Here is a 27,593-nt window from a genome sequence, read left to right as displayed (position 1 = left end):
TTTAAAAGAAACGTGCATATGCTTTTATTGCCAAGCTCATGTTTCATTGATCTGTTTACAATGGCCCATAAAAAAAAAGTTCAAACGAATGACGCACCGCATAATACAGAATGTAGGATGTATTTTTCATTAGTTTGTTTTAATAAAAAAGAAGCATGTGTACATGTGACCCTGAGATAACAAGGGTCTAACTGCATTGCATTTGGTGACATTTTTATTTAAAAAAAAAAAAAAAAAAAACTAATTAACAAAAGTGAAGCTGCAAATCATTTGTCAACTACTGCTATTTGTCAACTATCATAGTACTTTTTTCTTTGTTAAAAATTCAGGGATATAAAAATATCTGCTTTAAATCAGAACAGTTTTTACAATATATACACACACTTATATTTGCACTGTTAAATATTCACTCATTTATATATGGTACTTTATAAATATACTCTTTCATTGTGTCAATGACCAAGTGACCAGATATTTAATAAACATAGCAGTTTTTTGTGGGGTTTTTTTGGGTTTTTTTTTTTTTTTTTTTTTTTTTTGCACAATACATGGAATATTACTGAATTGCAAGACAACAATGTCTTTTCAAGAATGTGTCAGTCTTGTTCATCACAAATACTGCAGACATGTTTTGAGCCAGGGTCAATGCTGGCCTTTGAATGAAGGCAGATAAAATGCAGGAGCTAACTATTGTATTGCAACATACTGGTGACTATTTTGGATTCTATAAAGTCTATGAAATTATACAGTTTTTCCCCTTATGTCCTCGCTTCTTTTTGGAATTTGTCCTTGTGCCATAAGGTGGGGATACTTGATTAGGAAGTTTGTCAGCATAATACTGATACCTAGGATGCCTGGGTTGTGGAATCGGTTGACCTAAGAAGAAACCTTCCTCCTCCGATTCAGAGGAAGAAGATGAGCATGTAGAGCACCAATCGTCATCGTCTCCATAAAGACGATAGAATCTTTCTGCAGCCTGGTTCTGCAAGCCGTATTCAGAGTTCACATGGGCATGGGAGTGCTGTGCATACTGAGATGTAGGTATAGGACCACGCTGGAGATAGTCCTCTCTGAAGCACATACGCGCTTGCTCTTTGGGTACTATGTGCAGTGCATTGTCTGACCGAGACTTTCGGCTCCTTCGTCTGTGGTTGCGATGATGCCGACGGTGTCGCTCGTCCTGTTCATCAAAATGGTACACCCTTCTCCGAGTGCGTTCACTCATTGGAGGCTGTCGCACCTCTACATCTTCATAGTGTCCATTGTCCACAACATCATCAGAGAACTTGACCTGATGAGGCCTTGACTGAGATCTGGACCTCCGGAGAACAGGAGGAATGGGTCGCTCCTCTGGGAGGGGGATCAGCTCTTCTGGTTCTTCTTCCTCAACTACTTCTACATGCTCCAGCTCAGACGTAAGGCTCTTGAGGGAGTTGGCACTCCTGTGCAGCATTGAAGAGTTGAGAGTTCCCATGTTGCTTGTTTTTTCGCAATCCTGATTCTCCAGCTTGAAGTTTTGTAATGAAAAGGGTACATGCTTCTCTTTAAAGTCCCCATCCACTGATGTACCTGTAATAAAAGAGATTAGACCAGATCTCAGTAAGAATCATGTTTCATTCATGAACAGGATTTTCCAAACAAATTTCATCTTTACTGGTTCATATACTCACCTGTTATATTAGATAGTGCTAGAGAGTCCATGGAGTCTCGGACACTCTGCTCTTGCTGCTTAAGTCCATCCGTGATGCACTCCAGTGAGTCATTATACCACTGCTTTTCCTCATGCTTAAAGTTGGCACCATGTTCCAGATCAAGCTCCTGGATTTTCCTGCTGCTTGCAGGTCCGGGATGACTGCCGTATGCAGAGTCTCCCAGTCCGTCTTGGGAATGTGTCCAGTACATGTCTGTCATGTACTTTTTACTGGCAAGACTGCTATTGCCACCACTACCTGAAATCTTTGACTCCACCTTACTTTTGATCTCAGAGTCAGTCATCCAAGGATCATTTGGTCTGTTGTCCTCTGGTTGCTGGAAGATCCCATGCTCTCCAAACTTAAGAAGTAGTTGGGTCATATAGTCTTCATGCTCAGCCCATTCTTCATGGTCCTCAGGTACTTCCTGTTCCTCCCTGTTCCTCCAGAAATGATCGTCTGTTAAGTTCAAATGGGACAGCTTGGTTGACAAAGTGTCTTCCGCACTGCCCGAGAAGCCAGGGAACTTGTAGTTTCCAGCAGGTGAGAAGAGCAGTGACTGGCGACACTGGTCTGCAGAACGACTGCTCTTTCCTGTTCTGACACTGCGACGGGATTCACGAGATCTGCCAGACTGAAAGGCAGAATCTGACGAGTCTGAGGCATGGACATCCTCCCCCAGACTACAAGCTTTGGAACAATAGATGCGGCCTTGTCTGGGCAGGAATGGGCAACCAAGCAAGGAGGTTTTGCACTGGGCACAGCTGAAGCACTCATCTGTGGCATGCCAATGGAGACCATCATATGTCATCTGAGCATGGTCAACCCCTAAATGAAAATAAATAAAATTAGGATGGCAAATTAGAAGTAAATTAGAAGAATCAAATAGGGTTCGATGATGATACCCGTGCAACCTTGGTGTGAAGGACAAGGTTATGAATATATTTGCTGAAGACTGATGAAGATATACATTTATTTACACATTTTTTTTTGCAAGGTGGTGAATTATCCATTTTGTTTGGCAAATGTGAAATGTAATTTGAAAACAGGTCACACTGAAAATGGTTTAACTTTTCACTTTTCACCAGTTAAGCAATCAATCTAATAACTACATAATTGACCTATTTTTAAAATGTTCATGCACAGTAATTTGGACTTGTGTAAGACAGTGAGAATTCAGAATTCCGATTTAATTTTGTAGTCACAGGGATATTGCCAGCTGAAATTATGTAATGATCTATTATTCATGGGAAAGTGTTTGCTTGAATAATAGACCATGGTTATTAAATATGAGTCAGCATTATCAAATTTTGAGTGAAAACACACTGACATTGATTTAATTTACAGCCCGAAGGACATGAAGGCACAAGATAGACTTTGGCTTACCAATGTGTTCTCCACAGGCCTCACAGTATTCAGCATACAGGGACTCAAAGCACCCACAACAGTAGGGCCGACCATCTTTCATTATGTACCGCTGACCACCCAAAATGGTTTCACATTCAAAGCAGGAAAAGTGCTTCATGTGCCAGTGACGGCCCTCTGCCTCCGTGCACTCATCATCGAATATAATCTGAAAAATATATAGTGTTGTATTTCATTTTTAAAAGCTGTAAATATCCAGATGTTGAATCAGTTGGGCACTAAGTTGATTATGAATAATGACCTCACGTTTCATACACTTAATATATAGCGTGTATATAAGTGTTTGCGCTTACCTCATCACAGGCTGAACAGCGAGGCTTTAACAATTCAGCATGATGTCTCCCACAATGAATCTTCCCTTCATGATAGAAATAAATGAGATCCACTAGAAGCTCATTACATGTTGAGCATGCGAAACACGCTGGGTGCCAACACAGTCCAGGCCCTGCTCTTGACGCGAACACTGCCATCTCTCCTCCACCAATGTTCTCCCCACACTGAAGTTTTTAAAAAGGTCAGTTACTTTTTTGTGACTGTTTATTGTTTCTATGAATAGTAGGAATTGTGATTTGAAAACTTACATGTTCACAGATCGCGTGAAGCATAGCCCTAGGCAGTAACTTTAGAGTTCCACGCCCCAGTGCCTCCTTTTTCCTCTGCACACTGAACATGTGTAGCTCCTTCTTTTCTTCCTCACCAAGGGACTGACAATAGCGCACCTAAGACAGGAATTGATAGTTGTGGTTAAATGTGTGACATAAATGTATGTTTTATGATTGGGTTTGTCCAGTTCTCTTTAAACCATTCAGCGAGCTCTGCTTCTTATGTTGGGTGTGATCAGAGTGATTTTGTTTAACACTTAATCAGAAGGAGGGTGGTGTTGTTCAGAGAATGTTCAGAGAATGTTCAGAGAAGTGAGGCCTGTGTTACAGCCAGACATCTGCAACAAACCTGAGACAAAGCAAGCAATGCGATAGTACTTCAGAGCAATAATTGTGGTACACATAACATGCATCAGAGCAGTGTCCTTACACACTCCGGCCTCTGCTAGTAAACCACAGCAATGTGAGGAATCTCTGTGCCACATGTTGTGTCGAGTCCCCCAGCAACATCATAAAATCACCAGCTCAAATGTCTCATTGTACCAACACCCACAGACGAACAAGGAAACAAAGATGTCCTCTGTGATGGCAAGAGGAATCCAGTGAATGAGACAAGGTATGAAAACGCATGAGGTTAACCAGCACCCACACTGGTTCATCACATTTTCATTCAACAATGGGTGAAACAATAGAAGCATTATTTTAGCGCTGTTTTTCGGGTCCCATTGGAGGTGGCGGTGCCCCTGTGGGTTATGGCTTCAAAACCAGAGAACCAGAGCTGGAGGTTTCCTGGCTCTACAGACGGCTTGTTGACTTAGTCCTGGGATCTGGGGACTAGCAGTCCTAACATCCTTCCTTTGATCATAGCTGTTATTGCCTTGAGCAAGGCACTTAACCCCAAACTGCTATAGGGCTCCTGCTACAAAGTAACTCTGTGTGCCCTATTCTAGCTTAGCTTTCGAATAACTACATGGAAGTGTGAAATAGGCTTAGCCAGATGTAGGAACAGTTCGAGTGCAACTACTTTCTACAGGTCATAACCAGCTCTTAGATGAACAAGTTCCCTAGGGAGTCATGATATGTGGAGTATGCAAAGCAGGCAGGCTGTCAACACAGTCCAGACAAACACTGCCTTCCCTCTTGCACTGATGTTCTCCTCATGCTGATGTTAAGGTTTTTTTGCATAGCATGTTCATTCGTCTTAGTCAGTATTACCTTCTCTTGAGCACATACTAAGATATATACTATGTACTGTAATGGACTATTATGCTTTTTTTGCATAATACTCCATCACAGAGCATAATCTTTACCTTAGTATTTTTTTAATCCAGTTTAGCTTACCTCATTGTCATGGGGAGGCAGCTGATACAAGAGCTGTTTGATGCGGTATTTCTCTCCTGGGCTGTTAACATAGGGAACCTTGTCCTCTGGCAAACAGGAGAAGTACAGCTGGACCTGCAAAGCCGATAGGGAGAGTTAAAATTACAAATGAATATTGATATCGGACAAACCTTCTGGAAGTGATACACCAGTGTGAACCCCATTTTTGAAGGCTGGTAGCAAATGCTAACAACTGAATACTGCTGCAATGTGTTTCTATTATATCAGCTGTCTTTAACCACAGGAGACTGGCATTTTTGCTTGACAACTTTATTACTGTTGTAAGAATGTATCATATCACATCTTTAAATCTAAATTTTCATCTTCATCAACTCAGTAAATGTGAGGCAGTGAATACGCCCTTAATTAACACCCATCATCCCACTATCCCTTAAAGTAGTTGGCTTGACTGATTTATAAAATGCATGTGTCATGGAAATATTAGTCAGTCAGGCTGTCCTGCTTCCAAGGTGAACAAGCTTGTCCTGGAATGACATATTTCACCGGCCTGGACATGCTGTTCAGACATCATTGACTGGAAACAAATGAAGAGCACACCTGCAGATAAGCAGGTGTGTATATATACTGTGCTTCAATCAAATAGTGAACTGATTACAGGATAGTGAAATGTTGTGACATATGTTAAGGCATACTCTGAGCCTTACACTCATCCAGGTGATAAAGAACTGGCCTGGATGGATTCAAACATCTCCAGAGCTTTTGTGTTACCAAACACCAATTTGCTTATTTCAGTAGAAGACATTTGAGATCAGGAACTGTGCAGTTTTAGCTTTCAGTTCCTATGCTTTCATGGTGTGGATTAGAGCTGGCCAAATATGGGCTGAGATATCTTCTAGGCTACTGCAAGTGTGACAGCAAGTAGCCATGGAACGTCTTGAAATGAAATGTAATAGATATTTTAGTTATTCCGTTAAATTCCTCCATATTAAAGATAACAATCACAGAACATTATATGAATTAAACACATGAAATCTCATCTTGCTTGTCTTCTTGTCTTGTACAACACATTCAGTGAGCTGCATTCTGCTTAAAATATTGAATTTTAGAGGACAATCATATTAAATAATGCTGCAGTGACATTGCAGAGTTACAGTTATGTGGTTATGGAAACTACTAGAGCATTTTATCAAAAGCACTTGCTACAAAAGATCTCTTTTAGCTTATCTCTTTTATCAGTAGATATTAATAATGTATTTTTCTGAAAATTCTTGTCATTCTTTTTAAAATCTTAGAAGTATGTGTAAGTAAAATATGTGCGGCATATAGTAAAATTTTAATACTATTTAAAATCACACTTTAGTCAAGACAGGTGACAGCATGTATATATTATACTAAGTAATTGCCTCTAAACTATAACCTTTGTAAATATTTTTTACTCTCATTATATAATGGCACACTGTTAATCATCCTTGACAAACGACAATCTAACATCTCTTATCAGCACTTGAAAGACAACTGGAATTTACACCAGGTTTAGTAACCTCCATTACATATCCATTATATCATGTCTATGAACAGAAGGGCCTGCCACTTATCTTTGATAAATTTATTACTGTTACTGAGCTGCTGTGAAGGGTCTGTACTACTATTTTTCATTCTGTGCAAGCCAAAGATGCTTTCTTTACTGTGTTTTCCCCTCTAGCTGGTGACCTCGGTAAGGGGCATCAGTTTATGAGTGCTGGTCGTAACATTCAGCAGATAAAGAGGATTGGGCTTGTCTCCTCCTGCTTAAGCAGCATCCTGCTGTTATTCAGGCTGCCATTTAAACCTGACAATGAGCAGTAACATAAATCATGCTCATTTCATGCTAATATTACCACCCACTCCTCTCCCTTGGGCAACTAGTTAACAGTGTTTTTGAGTATCTGTGTACTTCCCAGCAATGATCACCTATAATGTTTCGGGGTAATTTACGGAATGGCAGCTGTAAAGACATTACAGTTGCTCCCTGCATTTAACACAAAGGCAGTGTTTGGATTTTAGTCTTATATTGCTTTAGACCCTTTTCTCGCCCCTCACCCCTGATTGCAGTCATATGTGCTTCTCAGACGAGTAGGGGGATTAGTAAGCCTCTGAGATAACTGTTAAGGCCTTCCCTGTTGACTTGGAAAAGCGCCACATCATCACATTTTCAGTCACGAGAAGCCTGCCTCTGCAGACAGGCTAGTACAGAAAACAGCCGTTGCCCCGAGTGTTCCTCATACTGTTCGCTTAGCTGGCAGTTAGTGTCGATTGCTTTAGGCCATTGTCTGCCAGCTTGCCATAATGACTTGCAGATTTTCCATGAAACAGTTTGTAAATAAAAAACAGCATATCCTGTTTCCAAGTGCCTGTGGGGTGATGCCTACAAAATGCTCCGCTTCCCTAACAAATGAGTTGGCTGATCTAATAAGAATGAATTAGAACAAGCTTGCTCACCCAGTGGAGTGATTAATCTTCCTTTGTATATAAATCAAGATTGCTTAAGGAGTGTTGCACTCTAATGTCTGTTCATATGGTTGTCTAACCCACTGACAGGATATGTACTCAAATGCTTCCCTAAGAAGAGTGCTCATGATATGACATTTATCTGTGTTTTTTTTTCCACATGGCTATCTTTACTGCACGTTGTTCCATCCATCCGTTGGGTAGGTTGCTACACTACCATTTTCATCAGCTTTTTTTTTTTAACCGGAGGTGGGTGTGGAAGTGAACTGACAGTAACAGCACTCAACACTCAACAAAAGGCTCACCTGTTCTGGTCGTAGTCCAGGTGGAACCCAGGCATACTCCTCCAAAGCACATCCTGAATCATCATCTGAGGTAGAGCTTCTCTGAAAGCCGAAAGTGAGCTTGCCGACCTTCTGATCCATGTCCAGATGCTTCCCGCTCCTGTGGAAACCACCAGGATTCTCCAGGTTCATCATGAAGACCTCCTAGTGATGAAAAATAAAATGTTATTTTGCTGGTCATGAAACTATATCCTCTGAGTCTGACAAGAGTCAGTGAAGCTCCAGTACTCATTACTTAAAACACATTATGTTGATTTTTGGCTTTCATAGCAGCTATGATTCATAGTTTTCCCTTGATGGAGAAAACAGGCCTGTAAAAAGATTCTGCCTACAAGTTTTAGTGTTATGCAGCATTAGGAGCACTTGTGTGACTGCATGTACGCTATAGTACCGGGCTATTGCAGTAGGCAATTACTGACTTTGTGCACATCATTTACATTTTATGACTGTACTTGACCATGAACGTTCAAATGTTTCCATTTCTATAGGATTTAACAGATTTCCTCTGTTAAATGTATTTTTTTTAAATATAGAATAAAATCAGATCATATTGTAAAGTCTAATTATAGTGTGTGTCCTCTTTTTTTCCCTGATTTTTCTTTTTGGAAGTTTGCTTTCACAAAAGGCCTGACTAGTGAGTGAGTGAGTGAGTGAGTGAGTGAGTGAGTGAGTGAGTGAGGTGAGTGAGTGAGTGAGTGAGTGAGTGAGTGAGTGAGTGAGAAGACATCCTCATTTTAAGAAACTTCTCATGCTTCTCATTTTTACTGTATGTAGATGTATTGTGCGCATTCTGTCACGATGTGCTGGAAAAAGACTTTGTTCAAATGACTTTTCCAGACATGCCTGTTGATCATAAATAGTTGTGTAGTTGTGGTCAGATTTCAGCTATACAGACTCATACTGTGTGACTTCAGTTAGCCCTAGTCACCACTTTAGCACCCCTCCTCCTCCTCTTCACTCCCTGCTGTGGTTAAGTGGACAGCTGAGAAAGCCAGGCACATTTGATTGTACCCTTTGAAGTGGCATGATAGTTTGGGCCAACATGCTGCATATTCATGACTGTTCAGAGTATATGACTTGCTACTATTCACACATTGAACAAAGATTAACAAGTCCACTGTATGAAGTGTTTCTTGTACTACATTGTACTGTGTACTACATTGTGTTGGATTTCTCTCCGAATACTCTCTGTTGAGTGAGAGTTGCAGTTAGTCATGCATTGCGACTATTGGCTTTTCATAATCTGGGTAGTCCAGGCTCAAGAAGACAAGTCCAAGCCATTAACTCAACAACAGCAGTGACTTGCACAAGGCTGCTGGTATGATGAACAATATAAAAAAATAAAAAAAGTAGAAAGATGGAAGAACTTCTTAGTAGCCTGCAGAACTGGTCAGGTTACCAGATTTTGAGTTTGTTTGTTTTTTTTTTTCTGGTTAATCTAAGATCTTTCACATTTTGAGATGCTTATCTCCTCACTGATTTCTTAACTTGCAAGACAAGATCTTTTAGTACCACCCAAATTTTCAAGAGACCAGAATAAACACACATATTCCCATTCCTTAAGATATTTAACCCCTTAAACTCCTGGCTTGTTATTCTGTTATTCATCGTAAAGCATATTATTCAGTAACTACTATTAATCATTCAGTAACTACACTGAAACTGATAGGAAAGGTATGTAGTTACAAGACTTAGGAATGTGAGTCTGGACCCACGGACACATGTAGGGGAGTTTAAGGGGTTAACACAAACTTTAACATAGTTGGACAGCAAAAGGTGGCCCTTTAATCTTTTACGATCTCATGTCATTCTCCTGTGTTTGAATTAAATTTGAATTAATTTACCAGCTGCATAATGTGCCAACACACCTTCAGCTGAACGATACTTCAAATAATTTTGCTCATGTTCACTTGATCAGCACTTCCACTCAGACACCATGGTGAATTTCAGTATTTAACTAACTCTATCCTGTTTCATGGACCACCAGGTGGCTAAAAGCTTTTTTTTTTTCATGCATATGAACATGCAAGGCCCTTTCCAAATGTATTACTCTCCTAGCAGTAAGTGTTTAACATCCATTTCTTTTGTAGAAACCCTTGTTAACATGGCTTTGGGAGGCCAAGATGCATATCTTTTAGATCCACCCACAGAGAACCTGAATCCCTCAGCCAGAGGCTGTGCACGGGGGGTCTGAGGGGGTAGACTGCCACACACACTCATACAGTTGGGGACCAGTCACTGCAGTCACTGTTAAGTATTAACATTTAAGAAATCTGATCTAAACAGATATCAGCTGGAGAAGCTATGGGATGCAGGAATCCTTTATTATGTGTATCCTGAGGAGCTGAGGTCAAGCCCTAACAAATTGAAATTTCCTGACTCACTAACAGCCATATCTTTGAAATTTAGTTAAGATAAAAGGTATCAGCATTAAGTTAATGGGGTTATCTAGGAAATCACACTAATAAGTAAGGCTTTTTTTTCATTACTTTCTGGAAAACAAACAGGGTTACTTTCTTATGTATGGTTATTATGAGTTATTGTTTATCCCAAACTGACAAATTGAACAAAAAGTCTTGCACAGGTGAATTGTTAGAGGACAAGAAACTTTATATTCATTCCAGGCCTCGGTTGATTTGGAACAGGGCAAAATACTGTCAGCTCTGGGAACCTAGCTAAGGCTCTAATGTCAAGAACATGATCCTTGGCACCAGTTCTAAGCTCTTAAAAGTCTCTGTGTTCCACAAATGAGAGTTTCTCTCCACTACAGCAGTCAGGATTAGAACGTTAAGTCAACAAGCCTATATCCTATTGTCTGTTAGAGATTAGATATATGCTCCAAAAAGCACTTCAACTCACTCTTCTACATGCAGAGAAGGGAAGATCGGAAGTATACAAGAGGACTATTTGCATATGCTATGTAGGAAACACAGACACAATTTGCAAAAGATATCATTTTTGAACTGAACAACTGCGTGTCAACTTCTTGAACAATATACAGTCCATGTCCATTTTGCTGTCCACCAATGTTGGTTATATATTACAGAAATAACACTTATTACAAAGCATTTAACTATGTGTTGAGATATGTTGGATTTTTCATCATGTGGGAATGCTAAAATCATAGGTTAGAGTCCTACAAAAGAGCACTATCCCATTAGAGCACAACCGGTATACTATTCCATGGCCAAATGGCTGAAAGGCTTGTCATTGTAGCTAGAAAAGGACCACCTGTACTCAGGCAGGCTTTCATCAGGCAGTTGCCTAGAACTTGCTGGTATTTACCCACAGTTTCTCTGTGGTCAGTCACACACTTTTCTACCTCTCTCACACCATGCTTTATTCAGAAAGGCCAGCCTTTAGACAGATGCCTCTATGCCACACTTACACTTAAGTACAGAGCAGTGTTTAAAATGAGCAACTATGAAAACCTGTTTATAACTTTATAAAGTAGAGCTTTTTATGACATTTATGGCTAATTGTTATTTCCTATAAAGCACAGAACAGTACGAGTAAATCAAACTTTTATTATTTTTCCTTGATTACCTTTCTTGACCTTACCTCTTAATACACAACTCTTGAAACAAGGGATCTCTCCAAAAGCTCCTTCTCTTTCTTATTGTAAACAGATCCCTGGATCACATGTCCTTAGGAGTAACATTTTCCAGTCTTTTCATATCTAAAATCCAGTTGGCTAGATCCTTAGGCCTCCTGTTGCATTTCCTTCCAGTAATGTTAGTCTGACCAATGTGCACATCCAGCACACAGCTGGGGATGTGAGAGAGCCAGTGAGCCAGCGAGAGAAGAGCAGTTCAACCAGATGGCTCTTGCACTTACTGCACTCCTGTGGAGCTCCGGCTAGAAGCCACTCCCTCATAACCCAGCCTCAGCCATTCAGCTTCAGCCCCCCTCTATATATTACACTTCATATTACACCTCTATATATTACACTTCAAACACTGAGTATTTTCCTCAGCAGTTTCTTTCTACCCCTACATTTAGCTGAAGCTTTGCTAACCTTTTTTAGGTCAATCTAGACATGTGCATTAATGAACCTGGTGTTGAAGCTGTTATTTTAGAAGGGTAACTTGGCCCTGCTTGCTTCAAAAGAGAGCTGAGAAATTGGTTTATGCTCAGATTCAGTGGCATAACTATACATTTATCCCAACATCTCCCAATTTATTTATTGTGAATTTCCAGTGATATATGTCTCGATGCAAACAAACAACTAACTAATGTGGGAAGGTCAACGTCAAAGTGTGTGTGTGTGTGTGTAATATTATATATATATATATATATATATATATATATATATATATATATATATATATATATATATATATATATGGTTACACATCAAAAACTACTGTACTAATTTGTCAGTAACAGCACCCTTAGAACTTAGTTCTTTCATTAACTCATGCATTTAAACTACCAAAACTAGCCAGAGGCAGTTTCAGACAGCTTGCCTCCCTAATAAAGCTGAATGGGCCCAAGCTACAGTCAATCTTTCACTTCCTAGTCAACAGTGACGTCAGCAGATCCATGTCATGGTGCCTAAAGAAAAGCTCTACATGCAACCCTGTGGGACTATTTCCATATGAATCAAAGGACTAGTTCCTATCCAGATCAACCACGTCCACAAGGAAGTTTCATGATTAGTTGCAGTATTCTTTGAGTATTGTCATCTGTTTCTCTGGCTTTTAGCAGAAAAAGTTCAAAAATCCTAAGGTTTGAAGTCCATTTGTTGAATTTGCTTTTAAAACCATGCCAAATTATGATGTAACCTTCCAAAATTAGACAACCTCAGGGTTCTAACTTAAAGCACAGTTGACCTCATCATCTCTATAATTTCCTGAGGAATGTGCAAAAGTTGGATGCCTTTCTGTTGTTTCAATAAACAAAGCCTAAAGTTGAGTCCAAGGTGCTTGCTTCCTTAAAGGATGGATGATGGAGGAGCACAAATTCACCCTTCCCAGGGTGGTCTTTGTGGGTAGTCCAAACCATTTCACTGCAAGCTAAGGCGTTTTCGCTCTTGAAACCAAAACTCCCTCTGAAGTCTGCAAAAGGTGTATGATTATACACCCTGGCTAATTCAACTGTGATGCAGGTTCATCTTTGAAGTACAACTTCTGGTTTTAGGATGTTTAACTGATAGAAGTGTTCTAGCAGTTCTATCTTCCATGCAATGATTGATAAATGACATTGTGGTTTTGTGGGGTGTTTTTTTGTGGACAAAGCCATTGTTGCAGTCAAGGACGTAGACGCTCAATCCCAGCAGGACTGAGCCCAAACTCCAGGCCTTTGTGTTCAGAGTGTGAGGAAGAAAGAGTTCACACTCCCTTGCATTAGCAAGTCTTTGAGAGATAAACAACCCCACATCCTGCTGTGAAGACATTCATGAGTCTTAGCTTGGAGTGTTGAAAATGCTGAGTGACCTCTGTCTTCAGTGGACAGGCAACCAAGATGTTACTGTATTGACAATGCAATTTTATTAAACAAGCATGCAGCGATTATGGGGAGTTATGAAAAGTTCCCAGGGGCCTTGAGGCCCAGATCGCATAATGGCACAGCTTGCAATTAAACCTAAAAAGCAGTAGTAGGGAGCACCTCTGCACTTTTTAACAGAGGTTTTACTAGGTGCAGACTCTGGCAACAGGCATGAGTTTTTCACACCTCTTTAATTATGGAGGGAACAGTTCTCTGTTACTACTCCCTAATAAAAGTTCTTGTCATGTGCTATAAGTTGATGCCAGCATTCCCATTTGAGCAGACTCCTGAGTTAACTTCTGTCTCATTCTGTACATAGTGCACATGCCAATTATGTCACAGATGCATAGTCTTGAGACAATATTTTTCTTCTTCAAACACCACTTGAGAAATCTGACATTGGTTGATGATGCCTTACCACAAAGTACAAATAAAGTGATCTAATTATTATTATTATTATTATTTTTAATAAATTGCCTATGCATAAGCTACAAAATGTCAAAATATGTCGAAGTGATTTAGATAGTGCCGCTAACACTTCTGGGTTCTATTGTTAGAGTACTAGCTCTTGTTTCACAGGTCAGGGTTGACCTGAAATACTTGTGAAATATAAAAGAACACAAGTCACGCATCCCTGACCCCTAGTTGTTCCTTAGCTACATAGTGTCATAAATCTCCTGCCCCCTCTCTAACTCCACCCCCCACCCCCATCTTTCTGCTCACTCATGTTCAGAATGACCCAAACAGCAGCTCACACCTGGTTTTAACTTCTTTGAACTGTAAAACAGACGCTCTGACCTAACTTGTCCCAGCTCAATACACATCTCATAGTCGAAATACTACAGTGCAGGTTGGAACAAAACTGTGTCCTAAAGTCACAATCCTGAACCACCCAGTTTCTCATTCTCCAAGGGAATTGAAGCATAGATTTGGCTCTCAGAATAGTGCCCTATATTTGACAGTGTCCTAAATTCTACATAATGTGGGCCAGTTGTCACATGGTCAACTGCTTTTACTTTGGTCATACATCAAATTCACCAAGTGTACTCAAAGTCTTGTCTGAGTTCTGGTTGAAACTCAATCTTTCAAAGTCGTCAAGAATACTCTTGCATATCTTTGTTTTGTAATTTATTTTATTGCATCTAAAAAAGCACTGACTCTGAAAGGTCAGATCTCACTCTGTAAGGAGTCACTTGGTTTTTCTCACTCTGTAAGGACATGCTAGTAAGAATTGTAATGATCCTCAGACAAGGTTATGTCCTGGCAGTGTACTGCTATTTATTGCAGTTCACAGCCATTGTTTAAGATAGTGCCTAGTTGTGTGCTAGCCATCTTATAAAAGTAAGGCTTTTTCAAGACTTTAATGACCTGCCAATGGCCATTATCAAGACACAAGCATAACAAAGGAAGAGCCATAAAGGCCAATAAAGGACCATCACCCTACTGTAACAGCCCTTTGCTCCTGAGCAGAGTAGGGAAAGGTCAACTGATGGAGTGTTGCTCTGATATGGACTAGGCCACATTGGTGCTGACAGACCTGGGTCAATCCGTGGTCCTATAACCCTCAGATAACCCCTTTAATTGCATATACTAGGACAGGTTAAGCCGTCTTTTGTTCAGATAGCATATAAAGTTTACACCAATGTTGCATATTGGCAGATTCTGGAAAAATGGCTGTGTGAACTAATCAATTTTTTTAGCTCTGTCATATATTCATTGCCTCTACTAAATTTGGAATAGACCATACGTAGAATTTACTTTAATTCTAATGATACAGTATCATAGATATTAAGAACACTACACTACCAAAAGTTTGTTGTAATTTTAATTGTAAGTGGGAATGATTGTGTTGAATTTCATACAAATGCAAAGGAATTTGCCCCATCTGAGATCAACTCTACTGGACTATATGATGGGACACTGTATTTCACCCTCTGCTTGACTCTTTCTCACCTAGCTGTAAAGAGCAGAGCTCATTGTGAACAATGGGAAGTGGACTGACACATTCCTACACTGTTAAGGGTAGGAAGTCCTTTTATATTGTCACACTATACACAAAGACCATGTGGCAGTCTACACACATACACTTGGACAAAGGGAGCGTTTAGTCCAAACACACATATTCCGATAAGAGGATCTGCCAACAAACGAAGAAAAATGTCAAAGGTTAATTCGTGTTATAAAGTAGTATACTATAGTGTAGTGACATTATGGCTGATTAAATTTCTGGAACAATAGGGAAATAAACCTAATGAAATCACCAAACACATCATTGTGTTTATTTTACTTGTGTGTCTGCTCACATCTATTTCAAATTTACATGTACCTGACTGTAGCCGGAGAGAGGGTTGTTAAATAACAGCTCATTTAACGACACTAATTAAGGGCTTGGAAATAAAAAAAAAAACCCAACAGTGAACCTCCAGTGAGTTGAACACATACATCATCACTTGGAATTGACCTCAAAAAGTGTTTCCAGTTCTCACACATCATGTGAATATCTCCCAGGCTGTCTAACACTTCAAAAGGAATAATCTAAGTGGCCCCACATTCGACAATACTTGGGAACAGTTGACAATGTTTCCCAGCCTACTATCCCTCAAATCATTAACATTCCTCCGAGAAGCGCTCCGGTACAGTTTTTTATAACCAGCTAATTGAACACATGCCTCAGTGGCACTGCAAAGGGAGAAGCCTCACTGGCCTGTGTGCTGGATGCTTCACTTTAGACCTGGCTTAATTGGGCACAATTTAAATCATTAAGAGAAGTAGTAAAGCTGAAATTATAAGAGCAAAAGGTGGTTGAGTTCTACCCTAACCAAAATACTCCTGATTGCTCCCAGACGTGAGTCCCTTTATAGATAATAGAGATGTACTGTCTGAGACCACTTTTCTAATTTAATACAACAAATTTCATTACAAATTGTATTATTGCAACAACTTGAGTGAAAAGTAAAATCTTTGAAATATTTACATGAATTTTAGAGTTTCTTAGTATTTGCTACGTCCATTTTTTGCTTTGATGACAGTGTGCACTCGAGCTGGCATGGACTCCACAAGCTTGTGCAAAACCTTATGATCCATTTAAGATCAAATGTTTTGGAGTATCATCTAAACACAAGCTTCAATAGAAAAGATTAGGCACGAGGAAAATCCGACATTTTGTACAAAGCAGTTAACATGCTCAATATCACAAATTTGCTTACATTTAAATAGGAAACTAGAAATAGTGAAGAATCTTGAGTAGTAAATATTCAAGATATTGAACATTTACTTTCTTTGTTTTAAATATTTCCAAATTCTACAACCTTCTGTTTCCAATTTTTAAAAAAAAACTTCAGTGTGGTCTCAGACTTTTGGACCCCACTGTATATCATTATTTAGGTTGTTGCTCCTTGGTCTCTACTTTCCACATGGTCATAGATAGGTCTAGATATGGCAGTCTGCTAAATAAATACATGGGAAGGTCAGATGTCTGGGGTCCTTGGTAAAGTATACAAACCTGTGCCCTGTTAAACCATTGTCAGCGTTATACTGATGGTGTTGATGGATTTGACCTGTGGCGCTAGGACGGTAGGATGTTTTTTGTCTACTACATTGACAAGCTGCTTGACCATGGCAATGGTCTAGAGTGACCTCAGTAATATCACCCAGCCAATGCTGACTCAGGGTTGCACCGTAACCCAGTAAAAGAGTTTCATTGTCCCTTACAAGCCACATGCGGCTGTTGCCTCTCTGTCTGTCTATTGTGAGCACTAAATTGCGTTTTATTCTTCCTCTAAAGGTCAACCTCTACAAACTTTTACTCCAGTTTCCTGTTGTTCTTTCCAAAGCAAATCAAACACTGCAGACTGCTGACCTGAAGAGACTGAGGTTACAGTTTATGGTGGAAGTCACCAATCCTCTCCATTAAACATATTATTAAACATATTTTCTAGATGCAGAGAGTGTGTTCCCAACTATTTTCTTTACTTTCTCCAGACTGCTGTGGCATTCTTTGTGTATCAGTCCTATTGTTAGACATCACAGCCATCTTTATTGGTCACAAGCTGTTTGTTGGAATTGTGTGTTTCTAAAAGTAAAAACTGGAAAATGATGGTTTATGTGGCAAGGCACAAAATAAATATACACACACATTTTTTGATGTGGTGACAAGCAGAAACTCTTAAATGTCTGTTAAATTTCAAGCACTTGAATGTCATTGTTGGGTGTCAGTTAAAGCACGTCAGTGAAAGCATATAAGTTGGGTAGTAAATAACGGGTGTGCCCATTTACAGTGTGTAAGCTAAGTGTGGGTGTGTGTGTGTGTGTGCGTGCACGCTTGTGTGTCATCCCAAGCACATCTGGTTGTCTGCCATTCCAATGTTTTCATTCACCCTCAAACAGGAAGACAGTGTGAGCATTCCAAACAAACTTAGCACTCTTTGAACCCCCATCATGTGTGCTGGAGGCAAGACACTCGTCTTTGTCACCCCCTCCCTCTGCACCATTGTGGGCTGGAGGATGACACTGGGAGGTATGTCCTCATCCTGCTTTAGTCAATATTGACCCACCTGTATGTTGACCCCAGATCCTACTGACGCTCACTTCTGTCATAAAACTGTAGGGACCTCATTGACTTAGCAACCTCTGTACAGGATAAAACACAGCAACCACTGTTTTAAAAATGAGTACATATACATACAGACCACTTTATTAGACACACCTATCTTGTTGGTAAACCTTGTAGGACTGTAGTTCATCTTTTTCTATGTGCAGATTGTGTTAATCCTTCTCTAACCCTTTATCGCTGTCAGTTTCTAATCACACATTGTTGTTGGCTGGATATTTTTGGTTGCTGAAACTGTTCTCAGCTCAGCTGTGACAGTATTTACATAACTGTTAATAATCGGATCCTTATCGAATGTCGGTATTTATCTGATTATTCAAGTGCTCGTGTCAACATCATAACCTGAGATCTTAAACCAGATTAAGACTTATTGGATTTCAAAAATCTGAATAAGCCACACAGATTTTAGTAAACAGGACTCGGGTTACTGCGTTGTTTGGAAATCCCAGCTATGCTGTTGTACCTAATATACTCAAAACCAACACCCATTCTCATGTCACTACCATGAGAAATAATACGTAATAATTGATGGAAGGGAGCTGACAAATGACTGTGCATAGTCAGTAACTGTATGCCTACAGGTTACGCCTAAAAAAACTGGCCCACATACAGTAACATGGTGAAGAGGGAAATATTTTAAATAGACTGGTTTATAAAGTAAAAATAATAATTTTTTGTTAGAAGAAACAAAATTGGCTCAAAGTATTGTGTGTCAGTGTATGTAGAGATCAATCTGATTTCCGCCATCTGATTATTTTCCCAGGGAGCAGGACAAGTGACAGTTTAAAAGTGGATTCTGTTGATGACCTGCCATAATAAAATGCTACAGGATCTCCACCCTGTTTTTTCTATCAGACTGACTCTAAAGATATCCTCCAAGACACTTTTTGAAGTATTAGAAGGATGACACTTTTTAACCAGCTTGCAAAGTAGCTTGCAAAGTAAAAAAAAAAAAAAAAAGTGTGGAGTGTTGCGTCAGTCTTATGGCATAGCATGCAGATCTGAAATTTCACTCCTAATGCAAGTAATCAGCATTAGATGTATGACCAATAAGCCCTTATTAGTGGTCAGTAACATGAGCATGTGCTCTTTACATAACTTTATATGATTAGAAAGAACAACTGAGCTGCTGTTTTCCCAGATGGTACCACAGATAGACTTAGTCTGGCTTCCTTCACTGCCCATTACCAAAATCATATCTTATAAATATATATATATATATATATATATATATATATATATATATACATGTTCCTAAGTCTTAACCTTAAACTATATAATCCTTTCTAGCATGATTACCGTGAATAAGCTAATTAACAGAGCACTAACAGAAAGTACTGTCATAAGCCACCAAAGCTAAATCTACAAAAGCTAAAGCTCCAAAGCCAAATCTCTTTAATCTCCAAAGCAGCATTGATTAAAACCACTTTCAGCTGAAGCTTTCATTAGCAATTATAAAGTCTAAGATGATAAAAATGCTATTAAAAATGCCAGCAGTGTATTTCTTTGCCATGGATCATTTTTTAATTCAGTTCATTTAATATATTTAGGTAAGTATACTTCTTGTTACTGATGGGGCAGTGGCAGCTCATCAGTTCTTAGCTGGTGAGAGGGAGGTTAGGAGTTCAATCCCACAACTGCCACAGAGCCACTGCTGGGCCTTTAATGTGTTATCTTACTATATTCATGTCTTTCCTGAGTGTTTCTGAAATATATTTTAAATGATTTTAACTCTAAAATTGTGTGTTTTAATAAACTGTCTCTAACTCCCAGGCTGTTTTTATTCATTAGCAGAATCATAATGTTCATTACTGTTCACAAATTGACTCACACAATTACCAGGAAGTAAATATGGGAGCTGCTCAACATCTGAACATCTCATATAAGCTTGAGTCTGACATAGAATATGAGGAAGGAGATACAAAATTCTAAATACAGTTTATCAGGACTAGGTCAGTTATAGTGCTTCTCAGAACAGTGCAGCTTGCCATGGCCCAGCAACATACTTGTTCACTAGGTCAGGGACTAAGAGTACTATGAGTCTAAAAATCCTTTTGGGAAGGTTAGTTGGGGATTTCATAGCTCGCATCGCACAGTACTTGGGCAGAAAGGGTAACCAAGTCTTGTTTGGCAGTGGAAATAGCAGCAGCATGGAGGAATATGGGTAATTTGCAGAGTCGAGCCGAGCCGTGCTGTTGTTGTCCTTTTGATTGCTCCCATTAGGGGTCGCCACAGCGGATCACCTTCCATTGATTACCGCATATTGAGTTGGCACGGGTTTATACACCCGATTATTATGCCAAACGCTCCCCAGTGCACCCCCAGTGGCTGGGGTTGGCGCCCAGCACCCAAACCCACGATCTTAAGATCAAGCGTCTGAGCAACTGAGCTAGCCGCTCGCTCCCAAGCTGAGCGGTGCTATCCAGTGAAAAAGTAGTAGAAAAGCACTGGTGAACCAAAGAAAATGCCCTCTCAACTCAGAGTTCCTACTCGTCATCTCAGGACGCTCTCCTCAACCCGAAGTCTGTGATTCTGGTGGTTTGTGCACGCAGGTCCTTATTTTGTCACTGCTAAATTGAAGAGACTACTGTAGGTACTTATTTCTCAGTGTGGGTGTAACTCAAGATTTTAAAAACATCTAAAGTACAGGATAAGTAAATTTTCACAATATATCCCCTTTAATGATTGGACAGTATTCTGTCCCACTTGTAATTTGGTCAAGATAAAAGCATCTGCTAAATAAATAAATGTAAATGTATATAGACTATGTCTAAGGAGGCTATGAATCTTGATACAAAAAGAAGGACAGAGTTGAAAACAGTTGCTGTCTTTGATTTCAACTGATGTTTATATTTCTTCCTGGTTGACCGACCACACTGTGACAGCTTCTGTCTGATCCAAGAGCAATTCACATGGCACTAAGCGGCCACATACGCACAGACCACCATCAACTCATCAAGCAGCATATTCTAGAGCAACCAGAGGGCCAAAAACCTGTTTTTGGGTAGCCGGAGCCTCAGCCCCGCAGCCTGTCTGCAGCAGGAAAGCCCAGTCACTGCTTCTTGTCTCAGCTATGAAAGACAGTGTTATTCAGAGTGCCATGAGTTTATTCACCCACTTTTCTTCTCCCCTTTCCTCTCCTTTCTCCCCTAGATGGACCATGTGAAAGAGTGCCAGAGGGTCTGGGTTTGGAGCAGTTAGCACACGAGTAGGCAAACGGTGATTAATTCGGGCTCACACAAACGCCTCTCTGTGTATGTTGCGCCAGCCCAGGCATTAAATCAACAGAGAGACGTACACATGCTGGCACTAGGGATTAACTGTCGACTCCTATGGCACATACATACACACACCATGTTCCATCCGTTTACATTGCAACCTAGACATGTCTCTGTTATCTCGCTCCAATCTAGCACCTTGCTGAAACACACTTACATTAATGTCCTCCTGTGTGAGGGTTTTAGTCTTGAGCTGTAATGGTAAAGCACTCATATGGAGTCGGAGACTTCATGGAGTCTCTCCTGCCATTTGGCACAGACACAAGGAGCCAGTCAGAGAGAGAGAGAGAGAGAGAGAGAGAGAGAGAGAGAGAGTTGGGGTTATGATTATGAGAAAGATGACCCTGTTTTTCATTTACGGAGCTTGGGAGATTTAAACAGCAAAAATAAATTCAAAAATAAATATATATAAAAATGGAGATGGAAAACAGATCAGTACTGAGACTTTGGGGGGGGGGTTTCAGTTCCACATGGAAGTGTGATATGAATGATTATGATGATGTGTGATATGAATGATATGATTTAGAAGAAATAAGCCTATGGCATTTGGTTTTCGGTATCTAGAGCTTCCTAACAAGGCAAATTACAATTTTGGGCTATTGTTTCTTCTTTGACAGGAATACTAGTATAACATTCTATTTATGGAGAAGCACGAGCAATTTGTCTTTAATAAACTTTATGTACAATAACTAGTGACCTTTTTGTACATTTTTTTACCCAGAACACCACCTGAAGCTTTGCTCCGTCAGTGGCAAGTTTCCTCAGTGGCAAATTTTACTGCATGCAGTGAGCATGTAATACCCAATATAACCACTAGAGGGCACTACAGTGTTTCTACAAGTTCTATATATACAAATACATGTAAATTTTGGTATTTTTCATTTCTAAAGGAAAAAGTATAATCTATAAAACGTTTGCAATGCATTCTCTATAGACTGATAATACCAAACAAACCATTAAATTAAATGGTTTAAAACCATTTTATTGAGGTTGAGGAATGCACTAGTTTCTGACAGTCTGAAGTGAATGTAGCTCATACTGTAATATGCAGTTTAAATGTCTGTCATGTGCACAGTCTGAGAAGATTATATAGTCCATTGAATGTAATCAGCTTTCAAGTTGTGAATAGGTGTACACTCTCAGAAATAAGGTACCACTGCAGCTGTACAATCAACGGTACCTTTTGTAGCTTTAGTGTGTATTTTCACCTGGAAATGTGAATATAGCGTAACTTTAAAATAATAATATGGTACATAATTGGACTTTAGGGCTAACTGATGTACTTTGAGCTGTAAAGGCAAGTTAAAGCTACACCACAGACACCTTCCCAGATAAAAGGTACATACAAAAGTACAAAAGATGTTCCTTTGATGGTACCACCCCACAAGTGCAGTTTGGTACCTACATTTAAGAGTGTACATAATACAAAATGGTGTAGGACAAGTAGTTTGGTACCTTTATTTATTTAAGAGTGTACAAACTACAAAATGGTGTAGGATAAGTAGCTTGGTACCTACATTTAAGAGTATACAAACTTCAAAATGGTGTAGAACAAGTACTTTGGTACCTTTATTAATGAGTGTACAAACTACAAAATGGTGTAAGATAAGTAGTTTGGTACCTTTATTTATGAGAGTATACAAACTACAAAATGGTGTAGGACAAGTAGTTTGGTACCTTTATTTATTTAAGAGTGTACAAACTACAAAATGGTGTAGGACAAGTAGTTTGGTACCTTTATTAATGAGTGTACAAACTACAAAATGGTGTAGGACAAGTAGTTTGGTACCTTTATTTATGAGAGTATACAAACTACAAAATGGTGTAGGACAAGTAGTTTGGTACTTTTATTTAAGAGTGTACAATCTACAAAATGGTGTAGGACAAGTACAGTTCAGTACCTTTATTTATTTACGAGTGTACAAACTACAAAATGGTGTAGCCACTTGTCTGAGTTGACGAGTCAGCTCCGTTTAAATGACTGTTAGCTTGCAGTATTGTGAATAAACGTGAGCGAAAATGTCATACTTCCCACTCGTTAACATTATTTTGTAGATGAGAAGAGCCAGATAAGGCTGAGGCTAAGCTTTAAAATGGCTAATGGTTACTGCACCCTGTGAAGAGCAGTTGGCACTGAAGTGACAGGCAACAGCTGAGCCTCAGGCACAAGGCCACTGTATGCTCGGCTTTTTTCACCACGCGCTCTTTTAACGACTTGCCTACACACGCAAGAAATCCACCACCACACCAAATACACTGGCTAGACGATCTGCAGGCATGTCTTAATTATTCACCTCAAAGCAGCCTTCAATAACAGGCGAAAGTTAAGATAAATGTTACGACGTCTGGGATCACTCGTTTTAGTATGCGATTAGGTCTATAGGTATGATGAGTAACACCCTCACGCGCGCGCATGAAAAGTACTCACAACACAACACAGCACACTCACGTGCGCGACCCAGTGCAGATTTGCTATGATTTGCATTATCTGTGCAGTGCAATTAAAATGATGTCCATTGAAAAGAGACTTACGTGACACACTAATGATCCTGAGCCCAATAGTCCTTTATCTGAGTGCGCAGTTGTGCTTGGGTGTCATTGGTGGTAAAGCTGTCCCTCATGCGTGAATCAGAGCACCGCGTCCAGACAAACGCACATAGTCCTGTGAAGAGCGCCTGGATGCATGGCCGAGCCTGAGCTAACACTAATATAAACCTGATCTCACTGAATCCTCTTGATATGAAGTCGTGCTCACTGTGTGCTACCTCTGCAGAAGAGTGTACTTCTCCCTCAGGAACCAAGAACACAGAAAATGACATGAGCTCTGCTGCTCTGAGCCTATTGGTTTAGATTCACCCTCCTCCCTTCCCCTACAGAGAGAAACACATTCTTGGCTGTCTGGAGTGGAGCAATCCTGAAGTGTGTTAGGCTCAGACAAAATCACAGCAGCATAACCTTCATTATATCTTTATAACACAATCCAAAGATGTTAAATGTAAATGTTAATGTGTATCTTTATCATACTGGAATGCATCATGTATTCTTTCATTTCAAAGATATGCACTTGTACACTAAAAAAAATAGCATGTACTTTTCCTTGTCACTGTGGTGGTACTATCAAAAATGCCACTACTGTGTGTCTTTTACATGGTAATGTGAATGTAGTGTAGTTTAAAATTATTGAAGCTACATGATCGGACCTCAAGGATCACACTTGTACTGTTAATTAGCTTTTAGATTAATACTTTAAAGGTACACTACATGCACATTTGCAGGAACAATACATAGAAAAGGTACAGAAGATGTACAGTGTAGTACCCTTTTTCCTGAGAGTGTATCCTGTTAGAACAATTGTTCAAACAATTGCAGCAATGCAGAATGGAGTCAGGGGTCATTCATATTGTTTTTGTCAGCCTATATAAATGTTCTGACAGTATGCATAACACTTACAGCCAGCTCTCACAGGGCCTCCCCTATCTCTCGTTCTCTGCCTCTACATTCCTAAATTGCGTGGGCTTATCTCAACAGTGGCTGGCCTCCCGTGGTGTCCTTTCCCATCCATGGCCAGCTGTAGGTGTGCAGAAACATGATCAGCTTTTAAAAGGCTCACTGTGCTTTGACTTATCCAAAAAGAGTCCAAATTCTCAGTGTTCACTGTAACCCAATTCCAACCACTATGGTCTGAATGGTAAACCAACATGGCAATGGCAAGACTGTACGCAATCACAGCGGCCAAATAAGACACAATATTTATGCGTCTGGATTAGATTTTTCGGTCATAGTCAAGGTCTTAATTAAAACATTTTCTGCATCAGTCAAATTGTGTAACAGGCTCAGCAGTTGAATAGGTGACCACATGACAGTTATGGTGAGTATGTACCAGTTACATATTTGTTGCTCTTGCACTAATAAACATACAGCCGTAAACAAATAAAACAACTCATTTCTTAGTCTGCTGACCTGCGGGTCAGTTTCAGGCTCTGGGACCGAGGTTGGCTGAGGTTATGACCTGCAGACCAATGTGTGTTGGCCCATGTCAGAGGAGGCTAAGTGGGACCAGGTTCAAGCCAATACCTGTCAATCACATTGTGCACGATTGCTAGTTTACAGCACAACAACCAGGCAGATTGTTGTTAAGTGATTTCATATGGACCAGATGGAGCCACTCTTTTTGATTAAAAAAAGCAAAGCTCCTTCTGTCTCTTCTGTCAGAATAAAAAATGTCTAAAAATTCCATTCTACTATCAGTAACTATAGTGCAAATCCTGACCTAAAGACACCAGTAGTGAAAATGTACACCAGGTGTAAAATCAGCTGCAGGGAAAACTTTTTTATGAGTGCAATTTTCATAGCACATTTATCTCTGTCAGCTTTAATAAGCTTTTTTTGATGGATCAACTACTTATGACAGATCATCTGCTAGGTTACATAGAGAGCACAGCTTAAACAATTAGAAATGGACAAATATCATGTCTGATATGGCAGCTTCACTGTAACACACTACAGGAACATGCTTATTAACCAATCAGATGTGTAAAAGGTTTAAAATGTGAGGCATCCATGCTATGTTTTCCTAGCCAGGGCACTTGTGGATATCTTCTGCTGTAAATAAAGAGTGCTTAATGGCATTTAGTGAGTCAGCCTTTCTCTCAGTAATGGCCACAGTAACAGATATCATATCTGCTAAGCCGAGTGATTTAAGTGAGCCAGTGTGCCTGAAGACATGCTAACGCATTAGCCTAAAGCATAGCCTCTTTCACTTGCTCTTATCTGGGCTTTGTCTGGAGCTTATCTCCATTTTATCTCACTCAATATTTATGGCGGAGGGTTGTAAAAATGCTTTCAACAACGTGACTGAGCTGTAAACTAAAGATGGCCTCATTTAGGTCTTCTTCATCTTACAATGGACTTACCTCGTCATGTATAAGTTATCTGTGGCTTTATGGCATGCAGTAGCAAGAGCTGTTCTCCAACAAGTTTATTACAGGATCCGCATTGCATTTCAAATATTTTTACTTCTAAATTCATGGATCTGTGACATAGTGTTTACTGTTGGTCAGATTGTGTATTGCCACATAACCCTGTAAAGTCTCTGGATATTCTTATAATTGCATACCTTTCCTATTAGTTTCACTGTAGTTGCTAAATAATTCACAGCAGTTGCTGAATAATGCAGTTGAAGCAGGACCGACTGGTATAAATACACCAGAAGGGCTAAAAATCTCCCCATCTTTCATGAAAAAAAAACAGATATCAAAATAAGGTGCAATGTTCAGCATTGATGTCAGCTGATTTGTTGTTAGCCCTGGTGCTGATATTTCAACCATTTTAGAATCAAGAACAAAACAGCAATGTTTGTAGTAAAAATATACAGAATGGTATGAAGTAGTGAGACAAAGGCTGATTTCTTTCTAGCCCAGGCTATAGACTCTGTAGCTTGTTGGGCTTGTTGACAATATGGTCAGGTCAACATAATGTTTTTAATGGCCATTTTCTATCCACCTATAGCATATCGTCAGCAAATGAGAAGGTACATGTGAAATACAGTAACAGGTGAATTACTCAAGTATTCATTTTCAAAAGGTCTTTGGAGAATAAACTTGAAGTAAAAAGACTAAGTGCAATTGAAGTATGAATAAAGTGGACAAATGACAGAACTATGAGTTTTGTTCTTGGTTTGAGAGACAAGGCACGGTAATGATAACATAACCAAGATTGAACTTTTATATTTATCTCGCCTTCTATTTAGAGGAGACTGATCATGAGCCTTGTAGGCCTTTGAAACAATTTTGAAACAATATTTCCGGGAGTGTGTGTGTGTTCCTATGTATGTGCATAGGTTTACGTCATCCTCATGAACAAAATGTTGCAAGGACATGAGAACGTGCTAATCTGGTTAGCACGCTGCCTGAACAGAGCAATAAAATTGTACATCTTGTATCCAAAATTGTACATCTTGCATTGGGATAAGAGATCATTTTTCACTCTATGCCACCAAATGATTTTAGAAAGGAATTACAAGCCCCAGATTCTACTCCTCATCCTTGCTATTTTGTGTGTGACATCAGCTTCAGGGTAAATAAGGACTAAAATCATACAGCATTATTATTTCAGGATAATTGCATCCACAGCCTAAATTATTTGGCAGTTTTCGTCTTCTGCAAACATTGCTTCTCACTGCAGCAATAAAAATGTTTTCATCATGATGCTTGCCTTAGGGGGGGTTAATCGGTATCTTTAAGGACCAGACAGCAGGAAGAAACTGTTAAAGACAGCTTTTCATAATGGCATACTTTTGTTTGTATTCAGAAGCCATGAATGTGTGC

The 27,593-nt window shown here is 39.6% G+C and overlaps 1 protein-coding gene across 2 annotated transcripts; it reads right to left on the bottom strand.

The window, feature by feature from the left end:
• prickle1a (prickle homolog 1a) lies at positions 1-24,087 on the bottom strand. Of its 2 annotated transcripts, none has more exons than XM_026919667.3 (8): positions 23,800-24,087; positions 7,852-8,034; positions 5,060-5,173; positions 3,698-3,835; positions 3,410-3,613; positions 3,078-3,264; positions 1,671-2,519; positions 1-1,569 (listed from the first exon to the last, which is right to left on the bottom strand). In XM_026919667.3, the coding sequence occupies exons 2-8, from the start codon at positions 8,023-8,025 to the stop codon at positions 734-736; spliced, it is 2,502 nt and encodes an 833-aa protein (XP_026775468.1). In that variant the 5' UTR covers positions 8,026-8,034; positions 23,800-24,087; the 3' UTR covers positions 1-733. The 2 variants fall into 2 exon arrangements, with proteins under 2 accessions (XP_026775468.1, XP_026775469.1); XM_026919668.3 differs by lacking the exon at positions 23,800-24,087 and adding an exon at positions 11,452-12,106.
• Between the last annotated feature and the right edge of the window lie 3,506 nt (positions 24,088-27,593).

This window comes from Pangasianodon hypophthalmus, chromosome 9 (assembly GCF_027358585.1).
Source record: "Pangasianodon hypophthalmus isolate fPanHyp1 chromosome 9, fPanHyp1.pri, whole genome shotgun sequence".
In the NCBI taxonomy this organism is placed as follows: domain Eukaryota; kingdom Metazoa; phylum Chordata; class Actinopteri; order Siluriformes; family Pangasiidae; genus Pangasianodon; species Pangasianodon hypophthalmus.
Note: the sequence above shows the minus strand (reverse complement) of the source record. Positions and strands in the feature narration are given on the sequence as shown.

Coding starts and splice junctions, on each gene's coding strand:
- prickle1a (XM_026919667.3), bottom strand. CDS start 8,025: ATGATGAACCTGGAGAATCCTGGTGGTTTCCACAGGAGCGGGAAGCAT. Junction 5,174..7,851: donor CTGGACTACGACCAGAACAG/GTGAGCCTTTTG, acceptor TCGGCTTTGCAG/GTCCAGCTGTACTTCTCCTG. Junction 1,570..1,670: donor AGCACTATCTAATATAACAG/GTGAGTATATGA, acceptor CTTTTATTACAG/GTACATCAGTGGATGGGGAC.